Below are 16,595 nucleotides of genomic sequence, written 5' to 3'. Positions count from 1 at the left end.
TATTTACGGGTAACTATTCATGCTCTTTCATCTGATTAAGTTTGCATCATCTCTATGTTTTGTTAATGGCTGCCTGCCTCTGTGAGCAGGTGGTAAAAAATAGTAATAATTAAGAGTCATTTGCTAATACCAGACTATTCTGATAGACTTTGTTTAAATCAAAGTTCCTATGGCCTGATTGCAGATTTAATCAAGTGGTAAAAGAAATCTTATATTACGCACAGAATCGTGTCCGAAAGCCTAAACTCTTTCTATATTGAGAATAACTTAAGGTGTGTGAGTGGCATTTCACTGTAGACTATATAGGTTGCACATATCCGGATCAACATGCCTTATATTGGATAACTGTATCCTTTACCAGTGAGGCCACAGGTTCAAATCCAACCCTTGTTAGCTCAGCTATAGGTTTTTAAATTAGGTAAACCTGCTTTAATTGACAGATGCAATGATTTCACTTGGTTTCCACTCATGTCCAGAAAGTGAAAATGCTGCACTTACTATTTACCTGTACAGCACTGATCTTATACTTCTAAGTAATTAAAGCACATTGGCATGGAGCATAGGTGTAGGGGTTAAGGGCACTAGCCTTTTAGTCCCTAAAACAGGCTCGAGGTATGGCTCCATGTGGACAGCCACATGGAATTTCAAGATCGTAAATCGAGCATGTACATGTATACAATAAATGAAGTATTACAACTTGTTAATGAAGATCAAAATTCACAACATACCTTTTTCGGCCGAGTTGTAACACTGTCACAACATGATGAAAATAGGATCTGATATGGACTAAAACACTGATTCAGGGTGAAGAGTTAGTTGCCCTTGATATGCCTGAAGATCGCATGAGGGCGCGTCAACGCAACAACAACAACAGTAACATCAGCCTGAGAGACTTCTACACGTGTTGTGTTGACAACACTTTACATCGTCTGTTTTTTGTTTTGTTTTGTTTTTTTTTTATATCCGAGTAGTATTTATTGTCGCAAAGTAAGATCCTCCTGTTCCTTAGATTCTATGCTCTGTATTGGGTTAATAACGAGTGATTAAGTTCTGTCTAACAGCTGTGAATTAAAGATAAAAGTAAAAGTTTGCCGTTTAAGCCTAAAGTTTAAACAGCAAAAAATATCATCATGATTTGATATTACTGAATCTGTCCAATCTGGTTTTCTTCGTAGCATGGGTTTCCACTAGCCTAGGTGGTGACTGTATTTTTTTCATAAGCGATTTAATGTTATTTCTGTCGCTTTTCTGCGACCATAAACCTGAGAAGTCTCCAATGTTCTTGAGAAGATGAGACTTCAGTACAGTGTAACACTCGGAGTAAAATGTGCACCTTTAATGATAATCAAGTAACGAAGTAATTAATAAGGATATTTGAATATATGATTTGTTTCAGCTTGGTTCAAGGGTCATAGTAAATCATATGCAGAAAAATTGTAATTGTGCTGTGTATTTTAGCAGTACCGGTAGGCGAGAAAAGATGGGGGACAGTCCTGGCTCTGATCTGTACAGAGATGCGCTTATCATGGGACCCATGGTACGGGTCAGCCTGCTGCCTGCACGATTACTGGGTCTTGACTACGGTGCCGATCTTGTGTATTCAGAGGTTAGTCAAATGATCGATCCACTGCCAGAGGTTGACACTGTAATGTTTGACCGCTTAACCCAACAAACCACGTGAACGATTTAAAACACAAATAAAAAGAAAATACCTAAGTTCATTCCTGCCTTTGTGGCTGAAAGAACATTGCCTGGCTTCAATTTGAAACATATTCATTTACCTCCTAAATCAAAGTAGGGACCTCTGTGGCCAAGGATTTAGTGTGCCAGTGTGGCATAACAACTCAGGAGCCTCTCATAAATGCAGCCACTGTGAGTTGAAGTTAATCTCATCCTGACTCCCTCTCCGGTCGTAAGTGGGAAGGTCAGCCAGCAATCTCCAGATGATCACAGGTTTCTCACGGTTCACCATTGCTGGCTGCCGTTGTATAAGTGAAATATTTTTGAGTACAACATAAAACATCAATCAAAAGTACCGGTAAATAAATAGAAGACATAATCCTATCCGAACAAGTCTTTGCATTAAAAAAAAAAAAGAAGCAAAAGGGACTTGACTTAGAAATGTAATATATTTTACTGTTATGTAAGCAGTCACATAGATATTGATTCAGAATTTAGGATAACCTGTGCCTTAAGCATTTGCATTAATCTGAAGTGAATAGCTGAACACAGCTTAAAAAAAATATACCCAGGCAGGATTGAGCATTCTGTCTGGTTGAGTTACCCTGTGTTACCAGGGGTAGCCGGAAAAAAACTGAAAACACCACAATTGTTCAGCTGAAACTCATCTTGAATTAAATAACTTGCTTCAGTTGACCACTTGCCAGTCATGCTGTCTATGGTGGCGTAGCATAATAACTCTTGATTTGATAATTGGATTTTGCCTGCACCCGATTAGACTCCTGCGTGTACAGTATTGAAGCCATGCTGGATTTATGAGATTGAGCATGTGCACATTGTGTGGCAGTAAATTGAACTGTGACAGCTCACATGAAGCTCAAAACGTCCACATGTGTCTAATCTCATTTGTTAAAGAGGCTGATCAAATCAAAGTTTCTCCATTTGTCAAGAATAGTTCAAATTATTACCTTTTGAAAAATATCAGACTCGCACCTGTCCTATCTGTAGTGGTAAAATAATTCTAGCTTGAAAAGATATAAAATTTAAAGGGAACTCCATGGCCTAGTGGTTAGCGTGCTAGCGCAGCACAGTGACCCAGAAGTCCCTCACCGATTGCTGTGAGTTCAAGTCTAGCTTATGCTAGCTTCCTCTCAGATCATATGTGGGAAGGTCTTGCCACAACCTTCAGATGGTTGTGTGCTTCCCACGGTCTCAGCCGGGTAACGTGTGCATGGAGGAGGTTGACATTTTGTGAAAGGTGGTCATTTGGGCTATTCTGAAAACAATGGCAAAGATTTAAGTGAATTTACTTTTATTGACTTCACTCTTTGATGAATTAATGAAGGATTAAGGACTAACACCACTTTGGCAATATTGCAACCATGTCATATCAAGAACAGGTCCATGTGTTAACACACATACACAGAAATCAGTCCTGTATGGGTCTATATATAGGTCTTACATTTATATTCACACACTTGCCTTATATGAACATATATGAAATATATGAACATGATGAAGATTTTTTTATTTTGTAGGAAGTTATTGACTTCAAGATACTGAATTGCAAAAGACAAGAAAACTGTGAGTAACAATTTGTTTTCCTTTCTTTCGTTAAAAGATGTATGCATTTTGCATGAATATATTCTTTTCATTCTGGGATACTTGTGTTATCAGAAGTCCATTACCTAGAAGTATGCAACTTCCCTATAGCTAGTCTCCACAGCACCTTTCTGCCATCTTTAACACATGATGTGATGGTTCTGTGCAGTCATATTTTTTTTTCTCTTTATTGCGTAACTAACATTTAAGAAACAGCTGATGCATGGTGGGATCCAAACACGCTTGTGTTGAAATAGACTTTAAAAAAATTACTACACCGAAGAGTGTTGTATAAGGACAGCAATGTCTTTGACAGAAATTGTTTTGCGACTAAATATAAAAATAGCAAGTGGGTTTATAGCCGCGTGCAAACAATGATTATTGAAATGGTAGTTATTAAATACTGAGTTTCGGTTTCAAGGTGTGGCCGGTTCTTCTAGCAGCCATTTACGTTTAGATTACCCATGATTCAGTTCACAATTTCCACACAAGAGGTTGGCATATTTCCCCACCAGGTGGCGCGGGCGTCTACAGATGACATTATATGTGTACTGTGGTTTGGAGACTAGCTATAGGCAAGTTGCATACTTCTAGGTAATGTACTTTTGGTGTTATTTGACTCTGTCAAACTTAAATATTTATTTCTACATGACTAGTACAATAAACTTTGAACCACATGTAATGTGTCTAACCCAAAATATTTATTTAAATAATAATATCTGGAATTTTCTGCAGAAAGGTATGAAAGCCATTGAATATTGTTTTCAGATTTCAGTTTCACAGTATTTGAACTGTTCGTGCATTGTTACAGCTATTCTGAAAACAGTGGATTTTGTGTTACCCGATGGAACAGTTGTGTTTCAAACATGTGCCAGAGAGAAGGGAAAAGTCATCTTCCAAATGGCAAGTGTCTTTGTAAAGGAAACAAACTACATGTATTTATGCGGGCCACATTTGCTTCATAGAATGAAACATACTTGTCCTAGTAGCCTGAACTGATGCCTTCTTTAAAAAAAAAAGATATTGGCAGATTATTAGAAATAGAGAATGTTCCATTTTTAAAACAATAGGAAATTATCCTTGTTTTATTATGCATGGGGTCAAGATGTCTGTCTGTCAGTCTGTCTGTATAAACATGACACAATCACAGTATAAGTCAGTGGCTTCAGATAAGGATTTTTTTTTGGGGGTATACAAGTTGACATTGAGGAGAACTAAGTTCCTATGTAAACTGTGACAATTTTGATCAAATTTCTAGTTTCCATGACAAAGAGCTAAACACTTTAATTTCAACAAAGTGGCCTCTGTACAAGTTAAACAGCTTCAGATAAAGATTTTTCATTTGATATGCTTGTTCACATAGAATTCTTAATCATCTGCAAATTTTATCAGTTTTGTTTCTTCTGCTGATGTTGAAATGAAAATTTGTCTCTGATCTTCTGCTTGACTAGTTTTGTGTTGTGCACTGCCCAGGTCATTTATACGTGTATGTGTTTTATTCTACACAGGGCACATCCAATGGTAAGAGAGCTCTGGCTGCTGCCCGAAAAGTGTAAGTGCACATGAAGAAAGTCAAGGTGTTGAAAAAACCCTCAATAAAATAACTATTTTCAGGATAAGGTGAAGGATTTGTGTTTATCTTTTTATCACTTGTTTTAAAAAAGGAAATGTTTTTTGAGTATTGCATTAAACTCCAGATAATTAATTGAATGAAGACATCCAATTCTCTCCAGATGATTTTTAGACCCAATGGTTTGTATAACTATTTCTTACATAAAACAAATAGACAACTGAAATGATGTGGTACTAGAACAAGCTGAAAAACCATTTCCTGTAGTGAATGGTTTTTGAACATTGCAAATTCACACGTATGAAAATAAATGAATCAATCAAGTGTTCAGTTTTGATGCCACATACATTGTTGACTAGTATATTTATTTACTTCAGAGAAAAAGATGTAGCTGGTATCGATGTGAACATGGGCTGTCCAAAATCCTTCTCACTGCAGGTGTGTACAACGTCTTTGGTTTACAGTACATTTATCTAGAGCGTTTACATTCCACTCATGTGGTGCATGGGAATGTTGTGAACAGGAGGTGTGAACTTCACTCGAATTCACAACTTATTTTATGAGTTTAAGTAGTAAACCTACAAAGTTATGATTTTTACAAGCTCTGCTAAGTAGGCCTACACTTTACATCTTGGCTTGACAACCAAATATCCTCTTTTTAGAGATTTATATCGTAATTCTTCAACCTTTTCAACCATCTCTGCAACCAGTTTTTTTGAAAGATTCCATGAGAAGTGTACTGAAATGATATGCACAGTTTTATGAAGCTTGCATCTTTAGTGACACAAGCAAATCATTTTTAGTGTCATTTTCTGAATAAGTGTATGCTGAAAAAAATGCTTTACTGTTTGAAAAGGTTGTAGAATCAGAGTACTTGATAGTTCAACTCGGACATGTCAAAGTTTTGTTCATACTGTGACATTCAGAGGGTATTCATCCCTTATCTCTGGCTAATAACTTTTGTTTTTGACCTCATTATCTTCAGTTCTTATCAAAACACATTTAACACCCAATTAAACCTTATTTTCCAAGAGCCTACAGAGGTAAAGCAGTAAAGAAAGGCCTGAAAAGTACATACTCTTTTTTTTCACTTTCTTTAAGGGAGGTATGGGTGCTGCTCTTCTTACAAAACCAGACAAAATAAAAGAGGTAAGGATACTAGTAATAGATGGTTACCTGAACACAAGTGCATTGCCTGATTATAATGTCATCACTTCCTTATTTGTACATACGACAGAATTTTTTGCAAAATGACAACACTGCTTTTGCTTGTGACCTCAGCAATCCGCATGTCAAGCGTGTCGGTTACTTTGATGAATGGTGATAGAGAAAATCAAAGGACAGACGTACATATCAACATATGTAGATGTAACCTTTGCCATGTTGTATTTATCCTGTTCGAAAGAAGTCAAAGTAGCACTTTAAATCTAGAGCTCAGTTTCATTGTTCCTTACCAGAGTCTAAAAGGATTTCCGTACATTTGCTTTACAGGAATCCTGAAGAGTCTCATTCTAATCTAGTACTACAAGTCTGTTGCTCTAAGTCAAGGTTGTAATACATAAAAAGATGAGCGAAGTTTGATGGTTCCATGTTCATAACTTTAACGATGCGAAATAATGTATGTTCTATTTTAATATGTACATGAGTTTGAATGTGACTTTTTTCAATCTACTTGGATTCCCATAATTTTGGTTTACGCGAGTTATCATGACAGGAATCGAATTCCAGTTGAAAGTAAAGCTCTGACAAAAATAGGGAAAATGGAAGCAACTTCTTGCATTTTTGCATGTAATAGTAACAAATTCCTGTTTTGAATGGATGCTTGGGAGGACTCGTATGATTTTATTTGATGAGATTAATACGTACAATAGTACGTTGACCTCGTTTTTGGTATATCTTGGGGATATCTGTTAAACTGAACAGATGCTTTTAAGAGCAAGACCAATTTCTGTATATGGCTTGCAGTTTGGTTTGTAAGAAAGTAGACCACGAAGAGCAATGTACTTGACTTTAGTTGACATTTGAAATTGTTACTCCTACTATTTGAAGAGAACAGGATACATAAAGTTCATATTGTGATGGAGAAAAATCTAAATTTTGCTGATGTATTAGTTCTGTATATCTGTATATAAATTTCAAAGAACATTATTGTGCATGTTATTAGGTTAACAGCGTTAAGTCTCTCCTTCACTGTGCGACATTATTATGGGGTTTTTCTTTCAATCTGTTGATAAGTTTACGTGTAACATGGTTTAAAAAATTGCTGTCAAAACAGATTGTGTCTTGTCACATCTTGAGGATATGCTTTCTTTCTTTTTTAAGCATTGAAGGTTTTTTAGAATGTCACAAAATTATGAATACAACCATATTTCCATCAGGAGCATGCAAATATAACCGTCTTTAGTTTTGAATATGTGCACTTACAGCATATCATCCAGTTCAACCCATATTGCATGGTTTGTTGATTACAGATTCTAACAACACTAGTGGATGGGTTGTCTATTCCCGTGACATGTAAAATACGCATCCTTCCGTCGGTAAGCAAGCATTTTTAGATGAAGAGTTTTCTGGGTTTTTTTTTTTTTTTACCATTATTAATAATTTGTACTGCTAGTTTATGCCTTTAAAAATGTATTCTGTTTGGTTGGATGTGACTATGTCAGGAGTGTTGAATGATACCTTTTGATTTGTGAATCATTTTTAGTCCACACATAAACGTGACCACTGCTTCATACACACCATAATGTGTATAAAGTCCGACAGTAATGTTGGCCACTGTGGTATAAGTGAAATACTCTTGAGTACAGCATGAAACACCAATCAGATAGATAATGTAAAATACACTCAATGGTAATGATTAGTTTTCTGTTACCAGCTTGAAGATACTCTGTCCCTCGTGCGGCTCATAGAAAGCACTGGGGTCAAGGCCATAGCAGTTCACGGTCGAACCAAAGAAGAACGACCAAGACATTATAACCACAATGATTATATCAAAGCTGTTTCTGCGGAGGTCAACATACCAGTCATAGCTAAGTAAGGTTTTTGGTCTGTCTATATGTGTCTCATAGGGTCATCAGCAAGGTACAAGTTGTACTTGAGTAAAATAATTGTTAAAATTACATGATGAGGATATTGGAAGTGAAATAGATACCTTGTCAGAGGTAAGTAAGATTAGGAGGTCATTTGAAAGTTCACCAGTGACGAGCATATGTATTAGGTTAAGTGCACTTCAGGGTAACTAGGAATGTTTTTTTAGCATTTCTTGACCATTGACAGATATGATGGAAATGCTGAATATAGTCTACAAAGTTATCTGTAGTTGGGAAATTTGTAGATGTACGGTACAGCTGGATCCTAGACGAATATCTTACGCCCGTCTTGGCTACTCGGTCTGCGTATGGTGTGCCCTTAATGGTTGGATGGTGTTCAGTTGTTGGTACATCATCAGCATTTGATTCAATCATGATGCTCATATCACGGTACCATCATTGTGCCATCATGGGCGCATGATTGCTGTATGATTTTATGACATTTAGACGAGCACATGTACATATATACTTGTGCCTTTTGCTACAACAGCCACGCGTTTTAACATATAAACAAATTCGTTCATATAATGATACTCAGAAGTTCTACAGCCGTGTCGACACGGTTTTTGTCCCACCATAATGCTGGTTGCTGTTGTGTGAGTGGAATCCTGTTGAGCGTGGTGTAACACACCCATGGTTTCCTCCCACCATAATGCTGGTTGCTGTTGTGAGAGTGGAATCCTGTTGAGCGTGGTGTAACACACCCATGGTTTCCTCCCACCATAATGCTGGTTGCTGTTGTGTGAGTGGAATCCTGTTGAGCGTGGTGTAACACACCCATGGTTTCCTCCCACCATAATGCTGGTTGCTGTTGTGTGAGTGGAATCCTGTTGAGGGTGGTGTAACACACCCATGGTTTCCTCCCACCATAATGCTGGCTGCTGTTGTGTGAGTGGAATGCTGTTGAGCGTGGTGTAACACACCCATGGTTTCCTCCCACCATAATGCTGGCTGCTGTTGTGTGAGTGGAATGCTGTTGAGCGTGGTGTAACACACCCATGGTTTCCTCCCACCATAATGCTGGTTGCTGTTGTGTGAGTGGAATGCTGTTGAGCGTGGTGTAACACACCCATGGTTTCCTCCCACCATAATGCTGGTTGCTGTTGTGTGAGTGGAATGCTGTTGAGCGTGGTGTAACACACCCATGGTTTCCTCCCACCATAATGCTGGTTGCTGTTGTGTGAGTGGAATGCTGTTGAGCATGGTGTAACACACCCATCAAATAAATAAATTCTGCCTAGTCAGCATTTTTCAGTGGTAATCAAATGTTAATCTACATTAAAATCCACAAGTCTGCATTCCTCTAGAATTTGTCACGAAACAGACATCCAGGTTCAGCCTCTGCCTATACGTCAATGTGAAAATTCTACAACAATGTAACTTTTTGTGCAGTATCTAGTAGCTGATTATGATGTCACAGCATCATTCGCCTATGTTCCCAGGATTTACAAACAGGCAAGTTTATAAACGGCATGGTATTATACATGTATGTGCTTGGCGTATGCATGCTTAAAACATCAGGAAAGTCTGAAGTAGTGGGCTACTAACGCACACATGCTACACTTGTACTGTCGAATTTTGTGAGATCAGAAAAACATACTTCTCTATCTACATGGAGATACGATGGGTGTTACGAAATAGGTTTGTAACAAACTCAGCAAATTTTGATTGGGATGGCTCAATGATGTGCTCATGATGGTACTATGATGGCTCCACAATGGGCGGACGAACGTGTCAGGATGGCAGTAGGGAGAGGATCGGGGTCCACGCATGTTGGGGTATGATCCGGCTATGGGGGCATAGGATGTTCATCCGGGATCCGGGTGGTACTGTAGCTGTGGCGGAGGTTTGCGGGATTGTCTTGTAAGTTTTGTGCCTGACACAAAACTGTAATATCTTTATACGTGTGTGTGTATCAGTTATCAGTAATGTGGATTGTTGCTATTAGTGTGTGTTACCATTATGCCTTGATTTTTGTTTTTTTCCTGTGCACTGACTTTGATCCACTTTCCACAGTGGAGGTTCCAAAGCTATATCCACACATGAAGACATAGAGACTTTCCGGCAGGCGACGGGGTGTAGATCAGTCATGTTGGCTCGTGCCGCACTGTGGAATTACTCAGTCTTCAGAAAGGAAGGCAAGCTTCCCATCATAGACGTCCTCAAGGAGTACATAAAATATGTGAGTTCAACTTGAATCAATGAACTACTAAATGAACCCTTAAATAGCTGGATAGTATTTAGTGTTTTAAATCCAGATTTCACACAGCACAGTTGATATAAACTGAACCTATAGAAACTCCACATATATGGTATTCATTCTATAAGAGTTCTAATGTACTGTATTTTTAAGGCATGAATTATATGAGCAATATGTAATGTACCAAGTGGGTACAGGCTTTACATGGCTACATTTAATGTACTGTACATACCTCAGCAGATTGACGTTAACATTGAAGTGTAAATCACCATAGTTACAGTTCAACACATTGCATGCTTTACTGGATAACAACAAGGTCTTTAGACATTTTGATTCCATGGTTGAGGCTTTGGCCCTGGGATGTTATAGGAAAGGTTTCTTTGAATGGAAGTTTATTCCAATGTTTGGGATTGGCTTTGATTATTTGTTAGAACAGAAGAACAACTTCATTTGTTTAGCTTCTGGTATTGTGTCTATCAGCAGTACCTGTGCCTGTATATTGGAATAACAAGACTCATTCCCACGTGCCGGACATACAGCCTTTAATCTGAAATTTGCATCATTTTAATGCTTTTTCCTCTTTTAATCTTCATCATTTATTACAATTAATTAGCTAATTCAAAGCAGATGCATTGGAAACAGCTACAACGGCAACTATAAACGGTCTCCACTGTTTTGAGACAAGGATCAAAGCCAGACACCGTGCTAAGAGCTGGGTCCGGTTTCATGAACCTCACTTAGTTAAGTATGCCCTCAAGTACCCTGACAACGAATGTTACAGATATAAAGGGCACTTAGCTAAGGGCAACTTAACCCTAAGTAATCTTCATGAACACTGTCTCAGGATATTCTCAAGCTTCTGGTTTTATTCTGCCTCTTGAAGACTTGTAATACATGTTATGTTACATGTATTTTGTTTTGACATGTCTTTCAGACAATTCGGTACGAGACTCCTCAGCCAGTGGTGAAGTACTGCGTGCTGCGATCCTTACAGGATGGTATAAGCACCATTCCACAAGGGGAGGCAACTCAGCATGCCTATACTATGGAGGACACATGGTGAGATTCATGAGAAAGTAGTCTGTACTACCTAGTTTAATTAACCTTAGTAGTGCTAGTTACAGATATCTCCTGCTTATTGTACAGTTACTGGTACACCCTGAAAGGAGAAGAGTTAAATCCAGATCATATGTAAACATGTGTTGTATACTGAAACATAGACCACATTCCAGGCTGAAGGCCCAGCTGGTTGTGTGTCTGCAAGTGCTGTTCGTTACAAGCCAGATGCATTTGCATGTGTGCAGTATCTCACTACAAACCATTTGGTGTACATTTTTTCAGTAGATGAAAGCAGTAACGCCCATTTAGCTGCAGTCATAGAATGGTGATGTTTGGTTTTACAAAATGCTGTGAGTTCTGCCAAAAAGGTAGCCTGGCCTCTATGATTGGGCGACAGGACTACAAGGTGTATGCTAGGTCATTACCACAGAAAAAGTTCAACCAGTTTTCAGTTTAAATATTATTTGGATATTCATTACTTTCTTAGAGCTATTTGAACTGATAGGCGTAGTCTTGTTGAAGTATTTGCATTGATGACTATGATTTTTTCGGTGAAATGAAACTTGAAATTTGAGCCGAGTATAAAAAATGTGTGCTTGGCAGTTATATGTGCGCTTGATCAAAAAAAAGAAAAAAAAAGGAAAATAGTTCAAAATTCTGGAAAGCAAACTAACAAGCAACTTTGGCAGCAGCTTGAAGATTGACAAGCTGTTATGAGTGTGCCCAATATCTCCCTGAGTGAGACCGTTCTAATGCTGCTTTGCTGCAATTTTCCGGGTGGTCGTACCTTCAAATCCGGCTGTCTTTGAGAAGGGTGTTAAATATCATTCAGAGAAATGAGCAAATAAACCAATATGCCTCAGGCAATCGTTGACTGATATAAGGAAGGTTAGAGGGTATAGTTTCACTGTGACTTGCAGAAGCAGCAACAGGCTTCATGCTATGTAATGTTCTTTTCCAGTGCTATTTGGGGTCTGACAGACTTCTACAACGAGATGCGCACCAGACTGAAAGCCTTGAGGGGACAGCTCTGTACAGAGGAAACCTGTGGAGAAATGTCAGTAAAACGCCGAAAGTCTGACGACAGCAGAGTTCTCATAGAAATGCCATTGAAATACATCCGGTAGGTCCTGACTGTCCTTTTTGATATTCCTCTTAACCATTTAGGGCTGTTACCATCATTAAATGTAAGGATGTATAAATAAGTGAACAGTGAATTTGTAGATTTGTCCACTCTCACTGCTTTTGGAGGCTTGGTGACAAGCTGCCACAAAGGCTGTTTGCTGTCTAATGTTTGTCAAAGACCACTTTTCTTCCACTTTCTTCATCACATGGGGGAAAGGTGGTCAGTAAGAGGTCAGGGAAAAAAATGTCTTGAATGTGATGTTAAGCAAGAATCAAATAAATGGTTAAAGCAGTGCAGCAAGTATTGATTGTATTGTATTGGAAATGTTAAGGAAAATTATGGTAGTGGTGGACATAGTTTTCTTGTCCAAGTGAAGACTTCACTTTAAAATATTACTCTGGTTCAAATGAAACATTTTGCTCTACCCTACAAGCATGACAAGAGGCAATAGTGCACTCCTGTAATTAGAGGTTAAATACCCTAAAACAGGAAAATGGTTCATGTTATAGAATTGAAACTTGGTCCACAGTTTTCAGGACTTTTTTGCAAAATGGGTCCTCATGTTTGGTGTAACATGCAAATGGCTTCATATTGGTAAGAGACCAAGTTAAAAGTTTGTGAGGATTTGTGTAATTTTTAGCGAAATTATGGCTGCACTTTGTTTCGTACATGTTTACAGACATTTGTTTTGGAAAATGGTTTGCTCCTTTGCTAATGAATTAAGATTGGTGCAGGACTTCACTGAGACTAGTTACAAATAAGGTTCATTTTTTGGGTAGTTTTCATCCATTTTCATACCAATGATGGCCATATTTGTTACATTGTGGATTGTACCCTAACTTGTACACGTTTCTGTTATTCTGATGACTCCAGTTGGTGCGGAATACATTTTACTAAATCCACATATCCTGATACAAATTGCTTAATTATTGATTTATTATTGTTTTATTTTTTTGCACTTCTGTTGAATTCCAGGAAGTATTACCGTCAAGGCTGCAGCCCAAAACTAATCCTATTTGAGTACACCAAGAAGAATAAACTGGCTCCACCGGAATACCAGACTGTGAGTGAAATGTATAGCTACGTTGCTAGTCTGAGGGTGCACTGGCTCAGTTCTGGGATTCACAAGGTGCACGCATTGTTTTGCATGCAGTGAACTACCATGGCAACCAGGACTGTATTTCCTTGTCCTGGTAGTTGATAAGTGCACATAGCACCATGAAATGAACTCCAAGTCACTAAACTTTACTCAAGACCAACTGAACTCCCACAAGTTTATGTCGGGATTTTGGGGTACGTTCTTGAGGTGTGGTTGTTTTTTAGGGGGTTCTGGAGAGAGACCATAGAGAATGCTCTAGTAAATCCTTGCAATTCTGAATATTCTATGTTAGTATGGTACAATCGAGATTGAATTGTTTCATCAACGCATGATGAATGTTATACTAAACTTTTTGTTTAGTAATGCTATTCGTAAGCAGGTACATGCACGTAAGTAATACACATAGTTATGTCTCACATAGCATTGTTCTTTACTGCAGATCTATCAAGCTGAGGAGCGATTGTTTCACTGCACAGTTGTTGTTGATGATGTTAAGTATGCTGCTACCTCATGGTAAGCTTGAGACAGGAAAGTTGTAATGTTTCACAGTACATGTAACCATACAGATGAAGACTTTTAATTAGGTTGAAGCACAGATATTTGTGTCATCTTCTTTGCCATTTAATCACCTTAAAAAGGAAAAAAATCACAAAAATGTGATAAAGATCATCAGAAAGACTGTGAGAAACCTGTCCGAAAAATACCTTTACTTATTTTTTTAGAATATTGTGTCTTTAAATACAGGTAAAATTTTGATAGTGTGGCAGATAAATGGCCTAAAATTTCACCCTCTAAAGTGCATTTTAAGAGACAAATAAATGTCGCAAAATGTTATTTACAGTGTTGAAACTTACAATTTTCCAGTAGATTATCATCCCATCTTCCAAGCAAACCTCAAAACACCTTTCTAAAATCAATAGAACTCTCAGAATCAGGAAGTATGGGCAAGTTAGTCATGGACGAAATTTACGGTAATTTAGGGTATGTGATAGGTCTGGGTTGGTTGGTTTGATCAGTTACCAATGTCGGTCAAAATAGTATGTCACCCAGTTGAAAGAAATTGTACTTAAATAATTTTCATGGCCCAGATATTAAATCAGAATTACTTCCCTTTATGTTTCAGTCACTTTGGTGTACTCCTTATTAAAAGAGCTGTACATTGTGTGCTACAAGTATATGACATCATACCTTACTCAAATACTAGTCTGTACATCACAACTGGGAAAGTTTATCAGTAACTTGCCAAAGGACAGTGGTTTGTTCTGGGCACTCAATACAAACAACTGACTACCGTTGTGAGAGTGAAAAATTCCTTAGTCTGACATGAATCAACAATGAATATACAAATTTTTCAGATATTGTTGTATTAGTAACAGCTTGCAAAATTGTGGGATTTTTTTACAGGGAGAAGTCCAAAAAGTGTACAGAACAGGCGGCAGCGTTGGTTTTCCTAAAATACAACAATCTGAAAGACCCAAGAATGATGACTCCAGCAGATGCATTTCGCGACGATAACGATGTTCGACAGTCAGAAGAGTCAGCTAAGACTTTGACTACTAGTGCTTCAGACGGTGCCTCAAGTCATGGGGCAAAATCAGAAGATTCATCTCTAATTTCATGCTCAAAACACTTAGGTAAAAACTTTGATCATGAAAGTGACAGCAAACAGAGTGAAAGCCCAGATGTTCAATGTGTACTGTGTGATAATAATACCGACAATGTAAATCTGACTTTTGAACAGAATAAGGAAAAGTCAGAATTTTTAAACTCGAACCCTGCAAAGGACAGTATTGGATTGGAATGCAGTGGTAATTTAGGGCAAGATGGACATGGGTCAGATGATCTTTGTACCACTGGGCAGATTTCTTTAGATGACAAACACAGACAGCAGCAGATTCCCACAGCTGAGAACAGCAGGTGATCCTAAGTGACAGAAACAGTCAAAACCTACTGTGATATTGATAGATAAGGTTTTTATTTATGCAAATTTTAAAATTTGACCATGACAGAGTACATCTGTTAGCTGGAATAGACTAGTCTGATTTACCATATGCTTGGAGTCAGAGTGCTACATGGACATGACCACAGGTGATGCTCTGTCATAAGTGTACATATACATGTGTGACTCTGTTTACTATGCTTTGATCCATGTGATTTACCTGATGATGCACATATGGTATAAAGTGAAATCAACACAGCTTTGATTGACGGACAATTTCAACTTTGTCTTACATGCAGATTTTAAATGTGGAATATGGACGATATCCAGTGTTATTCTTTGGCTTAATGTTTGGGTTAATTCAACATGCAGATCTTTGCCAGAAATGAAACAGGATATGTCACATTGTGATTTTATAGTTACATGTATGATAAAGAAATGAAGATGTGAAAATATCTGTTTTTCGTGCCGACAAAAAGGGTTTATGCCATGTTTATGTTATTTAATGTGGTTACCAATGTATGTAAAGTCAAAAAATGAAAAAATAAACACAAAACAAGTCTTCATAAATGAGGGTTTGGTTCTTTTTATTTGTTTTATCCATGTACTTTTGCACTTTTGTCTCAGAGGTATGAACATGGTCATACCTCTGTGTATTGGTGGGTGTACCTATGTTAATGTTATAATGTTATTGCAAGAGTTTCATCTACTTACATGGAGGAAAACGCCAAGTTTTTACAGAGGTTGAGTTCTTGGGCCATTCACGACAGATTTCAGCTTATATAGCTGGGCTGTTTGTCAGTTCATTTCTTGGGTCAGGGTTTCTGGCTACTTCCTGTGTTCAGTAAACAAGTGAGTAGTTTTTTTCTTAAGCCCAGCATTGAATGTTTGCGAAAGAACTTCTTTACAAGACATAAGTTACTCAACTGAGCAATACAGTTTTGCTTAAGGCTCCTTCTGTGTGAAATCACCCAGATACAGTTTTGCTTAAGGCTCCTTCTGTGTGAAATCACCCAGATACAGTTTTGCTTAAGGCTCCTTCTGTGTGAAATCACCCAGAACCCCATAATTTCCTGAACTTTTAGGAAATTAGGCCTGATTTACCCTTGTAGAATGTTAAATTTTTACACCCAATGGTTTGCAAGATGTGAGCTTAAAAAAATGTGGTACCAAATGTGGGGTTAAGCCAGTTCAGGATCATCAAGTGGGCTTAGGATGAGAGATCTCATCA

The 16,595-nt window shown here is 37.9% G+C and overlaps 1 protein-coding gene across 1 annotated transcript; it reads left to right on the top strand.

Annotated features, from left to right (window-relative positions):
- Positions 1–1,188: 1,188 nt before the first annotated feature.
- On the top strand, positions 1,189–15,911 carry LOC135475378 (tRNA-dihydrouridine(20) synthase [NAD(P)+]-like). The gene is made up of 14 exons (XM_064755248.1): positions 1,189–1,606; positions 3,219–3,264; positions 4,094–4,185; positions 4,791–4,834; positions 5,230–5,290; positions 5,954–6,001; positions 7,324–7,389; positions 7,728–7,885; positions 9,958–10,123; positions 11,076–11,200; positions 12,162–12,323; positions 13,302–13,389; positions 13,865–13,938; positions 14,830–15,911. Exons 1-14 carry the CDS (start codon positions 1,424–1,426, stop codon positions 15,344–15,346), a joined length of 1,830 nt encoding a protein of 609 aa, XP_064611318.1. The 5' UTR covers positions 1,189–1,423; the 3' UTR covers positions 15,347–15,911.
- The last annotated feature ends 684 nt before the right edge of the window (positions 15,912–16,595 follow it).

This window comes from Liolophura sinensis, chromosome 9, assembly GCF_032854445.1.
Source record: "Liolophura sinensis isolate JHLJ2023 chromosome 9, CUHK_Ljap_v2, whole genome shotgun sequence".
NCBI lineage: Eukaryota > Metazoa > Mollusca > Polyplacophora > Chitonida > Chitonidae > Liolophura > Liolophura sinensis.
Note: the sequence above shows the minus strand (reverse complement) of the source record. Positions and strands in the feature narration are given on the sequence as shown.